At 39.4% G+C, this 16,740-nt stretch overlaps 1 protein-coding gene across 1 annotated transcript in view; it reads left to right on the top strand.

Annotated features, from left to right (window-relative positions):
• Window positions 1-15,245, top strand: part of LOC309496985 (stonustoxin subunit alpha-like) — a 49,485-nt gene extending 34,240 nt beyond the window's left edge. Inside the window, exons 2-7 of the mRNA XM_082167195.1 lie at window positions 246-358; window positions 493-586; window positions 8,003-8,095; window positions 8,271-9,995; window positions 14,129-14,164; window positions 14,379-15,245. Coding sequence (XP_082023321.1) covers window positions 269-358; window positions 493-586; window positions 8,003-8,095; window positions 8,271-9,995; window positions 14,129-14,164; window positions 14,379-14,911 — 2,571 coding nt within the window. The 5' untranslated portion in view covers window positions 246-268 and the 3' untranslated portion in view covers window positions 14,912-15,245. The remainder of the gene's footprint in view (window positions 1-245; window positions 359-492; window positions 587-8,002; window positions 8,096-8,270; window positions 9,996-14,128; window positions 14,165-14,378) is intronic.
• The last annotated feature ends 1,495 nt before the right edge of the window (window positions 15,246-16,740 follow it).

The following is a 16,740-nucleotide window of genomic DNA, read 5'->3' as shown; positions in this document are numbered from 1 at the left end:
ATTATTATAAAATTACAGTATTTAAGAATAAATATAATATAGAAATAATAATAATAATTTTACCTTTATTTTATAGGAAAAATACAGGCAGCCTATAACTATAAATAATTAGAGAGGAACACTTAAGAAACAACAAACAAAAAACAAGAACATATGGTGACAGGGAAAACTAAGCAGAATATGACAATGAAACTAAACAAGACAAGGTTGTGACAGGCATCTCCTTCACACTGACATTCAAACAGGTCTCCTTGTTGACGATTCCAAGATGGCGGCACTTTTGACATACCTGAATCAGCCGAGCTACATCTACTGTACATATCTATGGTTGGCGACCCTAGCTGTGGTGAATGCACAGGTAAGTGCACTCCCTCAGACAAAATGTGCAAGTGTAACCAGATGAATTTCATGAGATTAAAAGATAAAAAATCTTTGTGGAAGTTTTTTTTTTTTTTATTATTATTATTTTATGAACCATTCCTTCAAAAATAGGAAGTGTTACAACCCAAACCTGATGAACTTCAGATTTTAAACAAAGACACCAGAGGACTTCATTTCTTAGCAGACGAAGACAAAAAACATCCAGGTAAGATTGAAATGTTGTTACAAAATGTGAATGTGCTATCAAAAATATCACTGCACAGATTCAATATCATTTGGAGGAAAAATCGTCTCAGGTTACGTTTGTAACCCAGTTCCCTAAGAGGGGTCAGTAATGACATTACCATAGTGTCAACGCCATGACAGCATCTAGTTCCCCTTTCAGGGAACCAGGTTACAAGCATAACCTGAGGCGTTCCCTTTCGAAGGGAACTCAACGCTGTCATGGCATTGACACTATGGGAATGTCATTACCAACGCTGCCACACTGAGGAAGATTGCCTGCCCAACAAGGCTGTGTAATACTGACACAGACAACTGTTGAATGCAGACATGACTTGGCAAACCCTGAAGGACCTGTGACCCTGGGGTTGAGCCCATGTCCATACTGTAAGTCCTGAGTAATGTGTGCGGAGAGGGCCAGCCGGCTGCAGCACAAACCTTATTTAAGGGCTCACCCCTAGATAGAGCTATAGAAGATGCTATACTCCTTGTGGATTTCCAGAGGCAAAGCCATTACGAGAGCCTCATAGGACAGAGCGATAGCATCTATAATCCAGTGGGACAAGACACTGCTTGGTGACTGTGTTACTAAAGCAGACCAGAAAACAAGACAGGGGTAGCTGCAGGTTGGAGCAATGAGCGTGCAGAAAGGAGGTGTGCCGACAGGTCAATTGCTACATCAGAAACTAACCCTGCCGCACACCTTGGCCGACAACTTTCACGACCAATATTAAAGACCCTTCTCCGCGCCCCTACCATTCGGCATGCCCCAACCTTTCTTAATGCTCGTTACTCCAACCTGCATATATCCACACTTGCAAAAAAACTGGGAGAATGTACGCCACTGGCACGACATAAATCCTAAGAGCCTGGACTGGATATAGTAGATGCAGTCTCTCTATTGCTACAGCAATTCATGCGGCGAAGGGAAGTACGACAGGGTGGCCGATTACAGGAGGTGTGCAAAATAGCTCTGATCATACCTGGGGGAAAGTCTAAGCAGGAGGAAGCTACTGACAGGGCCGACAGATCTCCTACTCTTTTGAGCAATGTCAATGCAAGTCAAGTCATCGTCATTTATATAGCGCTTTTAACAATGTAGATTGTTTCAAAGCAGCTTTACAGAGATAAACGTATAATTAATGGTAACAGATTTGTTTTGGCTTTATAGCGGTTCTTTAATAAAGTTATTTTCCAGCTAAAGTTAGTTTTGATTGATTTGCTTCCGTCTTAACAATTATTTGTTAGGGCTGCTAAGACTACACCATCCTCTCTATACAGACTTTGACGTGTGAGAAACGCTGATGGCGTTCACATGCGCATTAAGAATTGGTTCTATAGTTATGTGCGTTTGAATATATGTGCGTAGGTTTGGAATTCCCCACAGACCAAGCCTAAACAAAGTACCGGGTTTTCCCTACCAATTTTGATATAGAATTTTATTTTATTTTATCACTTCGGGGTAGGTACGCGAAACGAATTTTCCCAAAAATGCTTTATCTGGAGTGGTAAAGGGATCCTCCATAGGGAGAGACTAGTTGGCACTTCAGCACTGCGTTGTCATCGGGTCCAGGCGAAGGTCCTTCGTCAGATCTGGATACGGCCCGGATCCGGCAGGCTGCGGGAAAACCTCGGGATAAACAAAGACACTAAAATTAGCGTAGATGCCATTCTCATGATGTAACGAGTACATCAGGATTTATGGGAAGTGTTCCTGGTTCCGGCTGACCTAATCTATGCAGCCTAACATTGAATTATAGAAGTCTATAATGTATTATGTGAATGCTAGGTCAAAGAGATGTGTCTTTAATCTTGCTTTGAACTGACAGAGTGTGTCTGCTTCCCGGACAATGTTAGGAAGATTGTTCCAGAGTTTTGGTGCTAAATAGTAAAAAGGATCTACCGCCAGCAGTCGATTTTGATATTCTAGGTATTATCAACTGGCCGGAATTTTGAGATCGCAATAGATGTGAAGGACTATAATGCGTTAAGAGCTCGCTCAAGTACTGCGGAGCTAAACCATTTAGTGCTATGTAAGTAATCAGCAATATTTTAAAATTGATGCGATGTTTAATAGGGAGCCAGTGCAGTTTTGACAGAACTGGGCTAATATGGTCATACTTCCTGGTTCTGGTAAGAACTCGAGCTGCTGCGTTTTGGACCAGCTGTAGTTTGTTTATTAAGCGTGCAGGGCAACCACCCAGTAGAGCATTACAATAATCTAGCCTTGATGTCATGAACGCATGAACTAATTGTTCCGCATTTGTCAATAAGAGCATATGACGTAATTTAGATATATTTTTAAGATGGAAAAATGCAGTTTTACAGATACTAGACACGTGACTTTCAAATGAAAGATTGGTATCAAAGAGCACACCCAGGTTCCTAACCGACGACGAAGACTTAACAGAGCAGCCATCAAGTGTTAGACAGTATTCTAGGTTATTACGTGAGGAAGTTTTTTGTCCAATAATTAGAATCTTTGTTTTTCAGAATTTAGAAGTAGGAAATTACTAGTCATCCAATTTTTTATACAGCTATGCATTCCGTTAATTTTGTGAATTGGTAAGTTTTGTTAGGTTTTGAAGAAATATAGAGCTGAATATATTTGTATATACTCAGATCTAGCTCTATATACTTTGACCTCTTTTATCAGTATAATAGTCGGCATAACAGTGAAAGCTAATTCCATGCTTCCTAATGATATCTCCTAAGGGTAGCATGTACAGAGTGAACAGCAGCGGTCCTAGTACTGAGCCTTGTGGTACGCCATACTGAACTTGTGATCAATGAGACATCTCTTCATTTACTGCTACAAACTGATAACGATTAGATAAGTATGATTCAAACCATGCTAGTGCAATTCCACTAATGCCAACATAGTTTTCTAGTCTATTTAACCTGTTAACCCTCACCAGTGCGTCGGCGCACTGAAGCGTTTTTTTATTTATTTAGTTCAAAGTTACTATCAGATTAAATGTTTTACCTTGACAAACTATACATCATTAAAAAGATATAAGACTCAAGTTTCAGTATTTGACAACTATTGTATTCTGAGAAACTTATAGTGACAGTTATGTCTTATTTTGTGTCAGGAGTTATGAAATGGAAAAATGCGTTGATACCTTTAATATGAATTATGACCGTCAGCTGGTCCATTCAGAAAAAAAAACTCTGTGCTGTTGTCATGACAGCGATTCACAAAACAACGTCCCTCAGGGCTTTTAGCTCAAAAATGTGCAGACTTGGAGAAATATTGATATATTCTCATAGATTCACATCATATTTCTATAGACAGGAATAATATTTATTGAATTTATACCCAAATGCGTCGATGTAATCATTATGAGCGCTTCTTACTGAGATGTGCTGTGTTTTCAATTCATACCTATAGCCTGAGGGCGCTATATGCACAAAAATACTCCATATATGGAACATGAAGAAGAGACATAATCATGTGACCTTCAAGGACGTCACTGATAGCAGCTACACACAAAGCTAACACAGAGATCGCTGTAATATGCAGATATAGTCGTTTTGAAGACAATAAACATGATTGCAAATGATATTTGATATTTGAGTGTTCTTCAAGCAATGCCAGGTATTTTTATAATAATAGATTATATTTATAATGTAATGCTAATCGATATAGACTTTATCATCGTGCATACTATAAATAATATATTTTCTTTCTGATTTTTTTTTATCTGAAGCCAAATTAGATCACAGAAGATTATTTAAAACAATCGACTTGCGTTATAAAATAAGTTTGAAGCACAAACATAGTTTTAATCTCATAAATGGTCGTGTATTGATGGTGTGCTAAGCTAACATGCTAGCTAGCTCAGGTGCACCTGTCACCTAGAAGTTATTCTTTTATGGGGGTTTTTTCTAAATAGTAATGCTTTTCTGAAATGTTTTAGTGCATTTGATACAGTTTCAAATATAAGTGAGAACTTTGATAAAATAAATTAGGGATTGAAACCCTATGAATAGCCTGTGAATAGCCAGTCGTTAGTAACTATAATGCAGACAAAAGATATGCATATTTAGAACCATAACCAGGCTGGAGAGGTGTGTGAATGTGTACTGGGGAGACTGAGACTGAATGGGGCTCGTTTGCACCACAAAACAATAGAGACAATAGACTGAATAGATGACTTAGATGATGGCTAAACATCAGTAGCATTTTTAGAGTCTAATCAAAATAAAGTAATTTGACATGATCTTGAAAAACATTTAACCAAATACAGAGTTTTAGACTTATCATTTTCAGATTTTAAATATAACATGGTCACACATATGGCTTTAGCTGCAGTGCATTTCTAGATTGCTCCAGGGCCCACTTCAATTTTATTTTCATGAATATGTTTAATAAAAATAAATTTCTAATAACTTTACGAAACTTTGAAGCTATTTAAAAAATGTTTTTTTCATTATGACAATAATTAATTCTACATTTACAATAAACTACCAGGTGTCAGCTTTCAAATGAGATCATACGTGTGCTTTTAGTGCAAAGGGTTCATGAACTGTATCTGTTTCAGTTTGGGTATGTCATTTCTGGGGATTTTTCAAAATTGGCGTTGCAGCTTAACAGGTTAAAAGAATGTTGTGGTCAATAGTGTCAAATGCAGCACTAAGATCAAGTAACACTAATAGAGAGATACAACCACGATCGGATGATAAGAGCAAATCATTTGTGACTCTAACGAGAGCAGTCTCAGTACTATGGTACGGTCTAAATCCGGACTGAAAATCCTCACAGATATCATTTCTTTCAAGAAAGGAACACCGTTGTGAAAATACTGCTTTTTCTAATATCTTTGACAGAAAAGGTAGATTCGAGATCAGCCTGTAATTGACTAATTCTGTAGGATCAAGTTGCGTTTTTTTAACAAGCGGTTTAATCATAGCCAGCTTAAAGTTTTTTGGTACGTATCCTAGAGACAAAGAGGAATTAATGATATTAAGAAGAGGATCTATGACCTCTGGAAGCATCTCTTTCAGTAGCTTAGTCGGTATAGGGTCTAACATACATGTTGTTGATTTAGATGAATTTACGAGTTTGCAAAATTCTTCCTCTCCTATAGCAACGAATTAATCAAATTTTTCCTCAGGGAGACTACAATGCACTGCCTGATGCGATACTGTAGTAGACGGTTGCATAGTTATAATTTTGTCCCTGATATTATCAATCTTATAAGTGAAGAATTTCATAAAGTCATTACTGCTGTGCTGCTTGGAAACTTCTGGGCTTGAAGCTTTATTTTTCGTTAGTTTAGCCACCGTTTCAAATATATACCTAGGGTTTTGTTTATTTTCTTCTAATAGGGTTGAAAAATAAGCAGATCTAGCAGCTTTTAACCCTCTGGGGTCTAAGGTGTTTTTGGGGCCCTTGGGATGTTTTGACATGCCCTGACATTTGTGCTTTTTTCAGTTATTTATAAACATGATAATGGCAAAGGTGTAAATTCACTCTATATAGCACAAACAGGGCTACCATAATATGTGAGCAACATGCATGTAGATGTTTGTATTTTTAAGAGAATAATGTTTATGCGTAGTTATAAAAAAAAAAAAAAAAGAAAGTTGCTGAAATAAGGCCACAAAACACATACTAAATATGTGTCAATAAGACTTTTGACTAATGGATGTTGTCGCTTCGAGTTCTGGCTTCAAAATGATGTGAAAATAGTCTTGCTTTTTCGTTCACATTAAAACAATACATTGATTTAAATTGTGTAAGACAGGTTTTGCTTGGAAAGCCAATATGCGAGGGGGGAGTGAACAAGGAGTGGTTTACACCTGAGAATACAATGCACCACCCACTCTGCATAATTAGCCATTCATTCAGGTGTGACACTGACTGAGCCACAATGCAAGGACAAAAGATATATTTAGAGGAAGACTTATATTGACCATTTAAGATTTTGCTTACATCTATCTTGTAAATATGTTTTGCTATTTTATTAAAAAGGTTACAATTACAACAATAATTACAATTTCAACAATATTTCAAGTGTACTCTTTCTTTGTAAAAAAAAAAGATTATAGGCACATTTTATCATATGTATTCATTAGTTTGAATATTGCCAACATTGGAACAGCTAACATCTTAGTTGATGACTTTATTTTTGACAAAAATAGTATTTCTTTAGTACTTAAAAGTGAGAAGCCTCTCTGAGGCTGACTCTAAGAGCTCAAATGGAGCCTCTAATAATAAAAAAAAACTTTCCAGGACCACAGAAAGATCCTAAAAAGGAACACAGCAATTTTAGATCATACGATTTTCTTGAGGTGGGAGCTCTGGAAGTCAAAAGTGACTCAACATCCTCAGTTTAGAGATCAGAATCTACGAGCTGTTACCTTTCAGGGATAAGACCCAAAGTTTCCAATTCTCCAGCCAGAAAGTAAATTGCCCTCTGGGAGAGCAGTTTGGTTTCTGCCCAGAGCAGGAACTGCTGCATCTGCCTGAATAGGAGGTGCAAGCACAGCTCGCTCTGGTAATTGATGTAAGAGACTCTATTGTAAGTTGCTTTGGATAAAAGCGTCTTTTAAATGTGTACATGCAAATTAAGCATTTTATATGATATAATTATACTGACCTGAAGGTCAAAAGTTTAATTCTGTATTTCCTCTGACCATTTTCTTTGCCATGCCATGTGCTTGCTATGGCTTCAGTGCTTGCTTGACCCCATATTGCTGCTTGCATCTTTATTTTAAAATGGATTTCTTCAGTATTAACTCTTTCCCTGCCATTGGCGGAAACTTCCGGCTTTTTTACGGTAGGGGGCATATTACGCATCTCCTGATCAAAACGCAGGTGAAAAAGAAGCAGAAGCATTCATTCATCAACATTAAATATCACATTAATCAAAACTGCCTAATGTTACCGAATGAAAAGTCGACCCAGGACAAGCTATAGGACTTTGCAAGCTTTGAGGGTGTTGACTCAATCTACTCTATCCATCTATGTTTTGATCATCGTTCTGAATTAGATCCAGACGTAGTCTTTGACAAAAATGCGATTTTCTCAGCTTTTTGCTCGAATTGTTGCTTTTTTTTTACTTAAAAGGGAATGCATGAAGCTAGAATAAAACCTTTTTTGTTTTTTAAAGCAGAGGGTGTGTTCTTTCTTTTGAAATTTTGCATGTTTGAGATATTCATACAACAAAATATTCTGTGGGTCATGAACATTTTGTGAAAATGATCAAAAATGCTGGCAGTGGCTGGCAACTTTTTTCAAAAATGCTGGCGGGTAAAGAGTTAAACAGTATTCATTACCATCCATTACATTCATTTACTATCCATTACATTCATTCATTACTATAATTTTGTTAATATATGATAAATATTCTAAGTATAAATTATTCCTTTTATTTGTTATTTACTGCAGCCCTGGCATCACAGACCATTGAAGTGGCAGCTCTAGGAAGACCTCTGTTTCCTGGTATGCTGTATGACTGCCGCAAGGATACCTTCATTCCAGGTGCTTTACAAACCTAAATAAATATATAAATAATTACAAGTTTATTTTCCCCTCTTCATCAAATATTGCATCACTAATTACAAATTCTTGTGTAACAACACTATAAAACCTGCATGTTTCTTCAACAGTACATCACTTACTCGTACATAACTTAAAAAGTAATTTCTCATTTCAGGTGTCACTCTGTGGGATAAGAAATCATTGAGAGAAGATTTGGACAGTCATCCACAGCCAAGGACAGATTTGAAGTTCAGTAGCTCCGACTCTCTCTCTAGTAAGTCCAGTCTCCTGGATGTGAGTGCTTCCCTGAAGGCCAGCTTCATGGGAGGGCTGGTGGAGGTGGAAGGATCTGCCAAGTTCCTGCGTGACACCAAATCTTCAAACCAACAGTCCAGAGTTACAATGTATTACAGCGAACGCACAAGATTCGACCAGCTCACTATGTGCCATCTGGGTCAGATCACCTACCCTCAGGTCTTTGACCAGAAAACTGCAACTCATGTGGTCACAGGTGTACTATACGGAGCTCAGGCCTTCATGGTGTTTGATCGGACAGTTACAGAAGATGAAGAAAAGCAGGAGATTGAGGGAAGACTGAATGTCATGGTCAAGAATATTCCCCTATTTTCCATTGAGGGACAAGGAGCTGTACAAATGACAGATACTCAAAAGAAAGTGGCTGAGAATATCGCCTGCACATTTCATGGTGACGTCCGCCTTGAGCAGAACCCCACCACTTTCATGGAGGCCCTAGAGGTGTACAAGAAGCTCCCCACTATACTGAAGGAGAATCCACAGAATGCAGTTCCAATAAAAGTCTGGCTCTATCCTCTTTCTCTACTGGATACAAAAGCTGCTCAGTTGGAGAGAGAAATCACCACACGTCTGGTTTCCAACGCTGAAGATATAATAGAGGGGCTGGGAGAAGTACAGAGGACATGCAACGACCTCTCCAGAAAAACTCTGGTAAATGTATTGGAAGACATCAAAGAGAGGCTCCGTTTATTTCAGAGCTCATTTAGCATTTACGAAACGGTGCTCCTGAAAGAAGTGGCCAAGGTCTTGCCTGCTATTCGAGGAGGAGAGATGGAGCAAAAGTCATTGGAAGACATCCTAAAGATCCACCACAGCTCCCCCTTTAATGCCGACATGCTTTACCAGTGGTTAGGTCATGCAAAGGCTGAACTTAACCTCTTGAGTTCTCACACCGAGATACTGAAGGGAATCCATACTGAAGACTCAAACCATCTCAACACCATCCTCTTTAATCCTGATATTGATGTTGTGGTGTGCTTGACCTTCACATCTCTGAAGTATGAAGACCCGTATCTCTCAACCCTGAAGATGTTTCTGGATTCTGATGAGTTCAAAGAGCTAGATGTGGGAATGAAACACAATTCTAGCACTTTAGCATCTGCCAGAAAGTGGTTCACTGATCCTGATGTCATCTCAAAGATGAGAGAGAACTTATCTCTTTTCAGAAGTTTTTCAGAGGCTAATAAAGATGAAAAGAGATATCGATTCATTATTTCTGCCATCTCCGATCCCTCCAGTCCTGGCTCCTCTATCTATCTGTATGAATCAGGGAAGCTGACAGACACACAGTTCCAGCCCGTGTCGAAGCCTCCTCCACCAGAAGTGATGAAGGTCCTGGAGCGCGGTGTGACCCTGAAACTGCAGAAGTCCCCAACTGGAGAAACTGTGAGGTACAGAGTGGAGTACCAGCAGGAGAAAGCAGATTCTGGCGCTGAGGAACAGTGGATTATCATAAACACCGCTGAGGAAGTCTTTAATCTGACTGGATTGGAGTTTGGAAAGCAGTACTCGATCCGCTACAGGATAGTGGGTAAAGTGGGAGTGAGTGAAGCCAGTGACACTATCGGCCCCATACAGTCTTCAGGTGAGAGTTATATGCAAAACATTTTTGCATTAATATATTTTTTTCAAATATATAATTAGCTTCATTCACACAGTCAATGTTTGTATTGATAACAATATTTCCTAACAGGTGTGGCTATTAATAAACGTGTAACGTTGTAAAGTGTTTCCCATTTGACTGTATATATATGAAAGTTTTATTTCCTTTGCAACTTTAAGGACTATTTGTAACAACATGAACAGAGTATATTATGTATTTGATGTCTAATATAGGCTAGTGTACTTAATCATACCTTGAACAAGTAAAACTTACATTTCTCTGTATGAAATCCAATATGACATTTAAAACTGACATAAAATAAAAAAATAACAATAATAAACAAAACACAAAAATAATCAACTTAACACACAAAAACTGTTGACACTTAAACCCACTGTATGATGGCATTTCATACTAGAAGAGTATGAAATGACTAGAAGATAACTCCACATCAGCTACAAAAATTCACCAACTAACATTCAGAAATGTCCTGTTGCTTCTACATGTTTTCACTTCTTCTTGAGACTCTCTGACATCATTGTCTGACTCCGGTTTGAACATAAAAGGCTAAAAGTTTTTGAAATTTTCCATGCATGTGTGTGTGAGCAAGGACACACTTGAGCTCCGCCCCCTGTGCCGGGAGCAGCAGCTCATTTGCATTTAAAGGGACAGACACAAAAAACAGTGTGTTTTTGCTCACCCTCAAAAAGGGTCAATTTTAACATGCTATATAAGAATATCTGTGGGGTATTTTGAGCTAAACCTTCACATACACACTTGGTTTCTGGGCAGAAACCAAACTGCTCTTCCAGAGGGCAATTTACTTTCTGGCTGAAGATTTGCAAACTTTGGGTCTTATCCCTGAAAGGTAACAGCTCATAGATTCTGATCTCTAAACTGAGGATGTTGAGTCACTTTTGACTTCCAGAGCTCCCACCACAAGAAAATCGTATGATCTAAAATTGCTGAGTTCCTTTTTAGGATCTTTCTGTGGTCCTGGAAACACATACACACTGTTACGAAGTGGAGGACGCAGTAAGATCCATTTGCAGCTTTATTAGAATATTTAACAGGCAGGGTAAATCAGGGGCAGACAGAACAACGGAGGTAATCACAAAGCAGAAGTCGATAACAGGCAAGGGTCGAGGCAGGCGGCAGGAATCACAGTCCCAAAGAACAATCCGGGTCGAGACAGGCAGCAGAACAATCAGAGGTCGATATAACAGTCCGAGTCGAGGTAGGCAGCAGAAGAATCAGTAGTCGATATAAACAATCCAAGGTCAGAGATCGTTCAGCAAACAAGGGGAAAACGCTCAGAAATTGTACGCCGGGGCAATGCAATACTTCGCAGTGAACTGAAGAGTGACAGAGGTTTATATGGGTGTATGTGAATGAGCTGCAGGTGGATGAGATGAGTGTGGATGAGCTGCAGTTGTATGTGCAATCAGTCCCAGGTAAGCGGCATGATGGGAAGTTGAGTTTGTGATGTGATCAGTCTGGTGTGGAGTGCCCTCTGGTGACTCGCAGAGGCACGCCAGCTGGTGATCGTTACACACACATACACACCACCCCTTTAAAGGAACACTCCACCGTTTTTTGAAATAGGGCTTATTCACATTCTTTCATACATTTAGATAGGTGGGTAAATGCATTTTTGTCTCAGTGCATGCATTGTTTTAGTTTGACAGGGTCGGCGCTAGCTTAGCTTAGCACAATGAATGGAATCCTTTGTTGCCAGCTAGCATGTCCTGAGTAAAAGTGATACAATTTTTTTTTAAAACCCACGTAATTACTTCTTGTGGCCTGCGTATTCACAACGAGTACAAATAGCGATGCAGATTAACACTAGGGGATTTCTTAGGCAGATATTGACTTGGGACTATATTATGGGGAAGCACAGGCGAAGCACGGCTACTTAGGCGAAGCACGGCTACTTAGGCGAAGCACTGCTGCTTGGGCGCAGAGATATCACGCAACACATGAAATCCCACGACTTCCGTCAACATACCGGTGTGAATAGTAGCTGCCTGGCTATTTTCCCAACAGTACATGAATGGCGATGAACATGGCTGATTTTGTGTGAGCCAGAACCATACCTATATACAAGAGTTTACAGAAAATGAGTGGAAATAGAACGACAGGAGGAGGTTGCGATCGCTCAACAGCCCGAGGACGTGAGGATGAGAACCAATACGAACTGGTGGTGTGAATGTGGGGGAATATGCCGACTGAAATAGAGTGTCTGTGCTGTGGCGAGTGGGACAAGTTTCTGCCATCGATAACCAGGCTCAACGTGTCCCTGCAGTTGTGTCACAGCTAACTTTACCGCAGATTTCACGGCGCTGATTCATCCGGCAGTACTCAATCTTTTTTTCCAGTGTGATAAAGTGAACTGGAAAAAACGCCCCACGCCGAATAGACCAAACGGACAGCTGTCCACAGAGTAAGTGATTATTTTAAACATGACACATGTATAGTAAACTGCTTGTAGCCTTCTCCTCTCTAGTAGTTATACTAAAACTCCTGAGTCAAAAGAACCAGGCTAACTCGGTGAGAGAAATATAGCTAACTTAGCCCTCAGTCATTTCATTTTACAGGTAACGATAACAGCGATTTTTATATTAGTTTGGTTGTTCATGCTAAACAGGTTGAATTCAACATGAGGTTATACTAGAGGAGGCTAACGTTATTTGAACCGTAGTCTATATACAGCTTCTCAGCATCTATCTTATAACCGAATAAAGACACAGATTAACATAAGGAAGAGTAATAAAAGACAACTTACATGTGCACTTTGTTCTGCCTGTGCTTTGAAAATAGATGGGATGGGGACAGCCGTATGTTTCAGACGTAGTACCGTCTTTCTGGGCCCATATTCCATTTTTTCAAAGTAACTTAGTCCTCCTGTGCAAAATGCTCTTCGCAAACACGATACTGTTTGATTTTGTAGAGAGGCGTTGAAGTACAGATCTCCAGAGCAGCTAGCCATTTATTTCTCAGTTCCACATTCGATGAAATTCTGTAAAACATTACATTCGTGTATGTCCTTTGCTTGTTCTCACAACCTTTTGCTACGCAGATAATTACCATGTTTGCTGTAACTTCTCAAAAAAAACAATCCAAAAGCGAAGACACTCGGTGCAGGTCACGCGTGTTGTTCTTCTGTGTTTTGACTCGTTGCACACCGGTATGTTGACAGAAGTCGTGGGATTTCATGTGTTGCGTGATATCTCTGCGCCCAAGTAGCAGTGCTTCGCCTAAGTAGCCGTGCTTCGCCTGTGCTTCCCCATAATATAGTCCCAAGTCAATATCTGCCTAAGAAATCACCTAGTGTTAATCTGCATCACTATTTGTACTCGTTGTGAATACGCAGGCCACAAGAAGTAATTACGTGGGTTTAAAAAAAAAATTTGTATCACTTTTACTCAGGACATGCTAGCTGGCAACAAAGGATTCCATTCATTGTGCTAAGCTAAGCTAGCGCCGACCCTGTCAAACTAAAACAATGCATGCACTGAGACAAAAATGCATTTACCCACCTATCTAAATATATGAAAGAATGTGAATAAGCCCTATTTCAAAAAACGGTGGAGTGTTCCTTTAAGAATTTAAGTGAAATCAGCATTTAAATCCAAACATCAATGATGCATTTTTATGATTTAACTTATTAATAAAATGTGGCTTCCATGTATTCACAGAAATTCTAATAAGCAGTAGAATTATAATACAGGCTAATTCAATTATTGAGCATGAGACATTTATTGATCTATTGATGTCTCTTTGAAAAAGACTAATAAGGAGGTTGAGGTTTCATCCAAGTCTTATGAAGCGATATGATTACTTTGTATGATGAGCAAAGTGAAATTTAAGTCCTATTCTCTTTCAAATCAAATCTGTGCTCAGTTCATGTCTACAGAAGCCAAATCAAATATGGTGACATGTCAATAATATCAAACCCTCAACAGTGGCTGTGTCAGGTTCTGGGCTCTGTAAACAGCAGAGACATCTCTAAATATCTTCTGTGTTGGAGGATTTCTGCATGTGTTAGCAATGGATGCAGGATCACTTTCTCTTGACTTGATAATCACACTCTTCATGTCTGTTGATTTCCACAGCCACTGATCCCAAGACCAGGAGTGACTTCCTATATTGTAAGTCAGAAAACAAGCAGAGAAACTCACAGAGTGTGTTCATGTTCTTCCTGTAGACGCTGAAAGACAACATGACAGAAGAGTTTAGAGTTGATCATGTGAATGATGATTAAACTGCACTGAGACACTGCTGATATACTGAACATGAAGAGTTCAGCTACATTAAAAGATCAGATTCATAACTCCTGATTCTGGTATGTTTTCTCTCCATCAGATTCCCATCAGCTCACTCTGGATCTGAACACAGTGAATAAATACCTCCACCTGTCTGAGGGGAACAGAGTGATTACTAACACTTTCCCAGAGCTTCAGTCGTATCCTGATCATCCAGGCAGATTTGATGCGTGGGAGCAGGTGTTGTGTAGAGAGAGTATGAGTGAACAACACTCTTACTGGGAGATTGAGTGGAGTGGGATTGATGCTGTGTCTATATCAGTGTCATATATGAGCATCAGCAGGAAGGGACGAATAAATGAGTGTAAGTTTGGATCTAATGATCAGTCCTGGAGTTTGGACTGCTCTTCCTCCTGTTACTCATTCTGGCACAATGACATAGAGACTAAACTCCCTGTAAAGCCCATCAGCAGGAGAACAGGAGTGTATGTGGATCACAGTGCAGGAACTCTGTCCTTCTACAGCATCAGCGGAGACACACTGAGCCTCATACACACAGTCCAGACCACATTCACTCAGCCGCTCTATCCTGGGTTTAGGGTTTATCCTGGATCATCAGTGAATCTGTGTTGATGAATGAGAATAGCCTGATGAGAGCTTCTACCCATAATGCTTTGAGCTGCATGATAAATCAGTGACAGTGAGATGATGTTCTAGAGTCTCTTATTGTCTCTTTATTACATTAATAACACAGCTGAACTTCTGTCAGTGAAATATCATGTCAGAATAACTGTGTGTAATAAATCCTCATATAGACATCAGTGTGTGTGACGGTGTGTATCTCTGCTTTTCTCAAGCTCTGTTTGTGTTGATGAAGATCAGCTTCATTTAGTTTCACAGTAGTTTCACATCAATCATTTATAAATCATGTAGAAGTAGGATTTGTTAAACATATTTTAATCCAGGTGTATTTAATGCACAGCAAATTTCTGGAGTTGAAAAATCCCGAGTTAGGCAAAAAAGTGCGAATGGAGTTTATTTTTTAACTCTGAATACAGTTTGTGTTATGGGATACTCCCTGTTTGTGTTGTATTTTGGAGTTTATTCAATTGTGTTCAGAAGCGTGTTTTAACACTACATCTGGAGTTAAATATTAAGAAGTGCGCCACACGATCGAGTCACGACCATGGTGCAGCACAAGGCCTAATGGATCCGCCGTGAGGTATGTAAAAACGTATTTATTAACAAAATAATATCGCGAGCAGGCGGGGGCACCCCCGTTTTTTCTGCGCTGAGCAAGCAGGTACGAGTCGAAAAAGATGGATAAAGCAAAAAAGCTGTCGGGACTAAAAATAGAAAAAGAAAGAGGGAAAAAGAGATGGCATGTCAATTGATGCGCCAGCAGCTAAATAAGTGGATGGTCAAAGGCATCAGGTGGGATTTAAAGTGTGACATCCACGCATGTAGGCTAGGAGATTCCCGGTGGGCCGACGTGCTTTTTGGGCCGATACATCTAATAGGCTATTTTTTTTGTCTTTGTCTTAACGGCCCATAAAACTCGTACATCGGCGGCCCATTCGTTTTGTTTTGTTTTGTTTTGTTTTGCTCAATTGGCGGCGCTGGGTTAGTGCCGTTGTAATGCATTGGTTAAAAAAATAAATAATTCAGCGTTAGTTTTTTGTTTTTTTGACATTTTTCATTAAACACGTAGATCAGCGGCCCATTGGTTCTTTTCTTGATTGACACTGGGCTGGCCCAATCACATCTTTAATGTGAAGTATAGAAATTAGTACAAAACTAATTATAAAAGTTTCCTTTATTTTTCAGTGCATTTGTTTTACAATATATGGCTATTACTATCATGGGATTAATATTATAACTATTATTATGTAGTAGTGTAATGTAGACAGACAGTGTTACTAAAAAAGGTTTGAATTTTTCTTTATTTAATTTGCACACTGAATATGGGTTGGAGCTTTTAATTTTGAACTCTTAAAGTGCACCAGACTGATGAATTCAACATTAAAAAGCACAACATTTTCTTATGGGGGAGCATGCCCCGTTGCCCCCGAACCCCCCTAGAGGGACACAGGTCTCAGCAGTGGATTCATTAGGGGTGTAACGATACATCGATATGGATCGATGCATCGATATAACGTCTAACGATACGATGCATCGATTCCACACTTAAAATATCGATATACACCTTTATTTTGACACTCTCCACATTCTCACGTAACATCCTTCCGCCAAAGCGCACATTTTCATTTACTCACCAACCGCCTGCCGGTGTGTAACGTTAATCTCCTCATATGAAAAAGACGCCTCACAAGACTGACTAAACCCTAAACCAGTTGTTGTTTTTTCGCAAAAGCCGGTATTGTCCGCTGTCAAGGCATCGCGAGTTCATGTTTTACAGCAGAAACAGACAAGCACTCGCACCCTTGTTGGTGAACACAACA

The sequence above is a fragment of the Leuciscus leuciscus genome (genome assembly GCF_965113295.1).
Source record: "Leuciscus leuciscus genome assembly, chromosome: 4".
NCBI classification, from domain to species: Eukaryota; Metazoa; Chordata; class Actinopteri; order Cypriniformes; family Leuciscidae; genus Leuciscus; species Leuciscus leuciscus.
The sequence above is the reverse complement of the archived record's forward strand: the minus strand, read 5'-3'. Positions and strand labels throughout refer to the sequence as shown.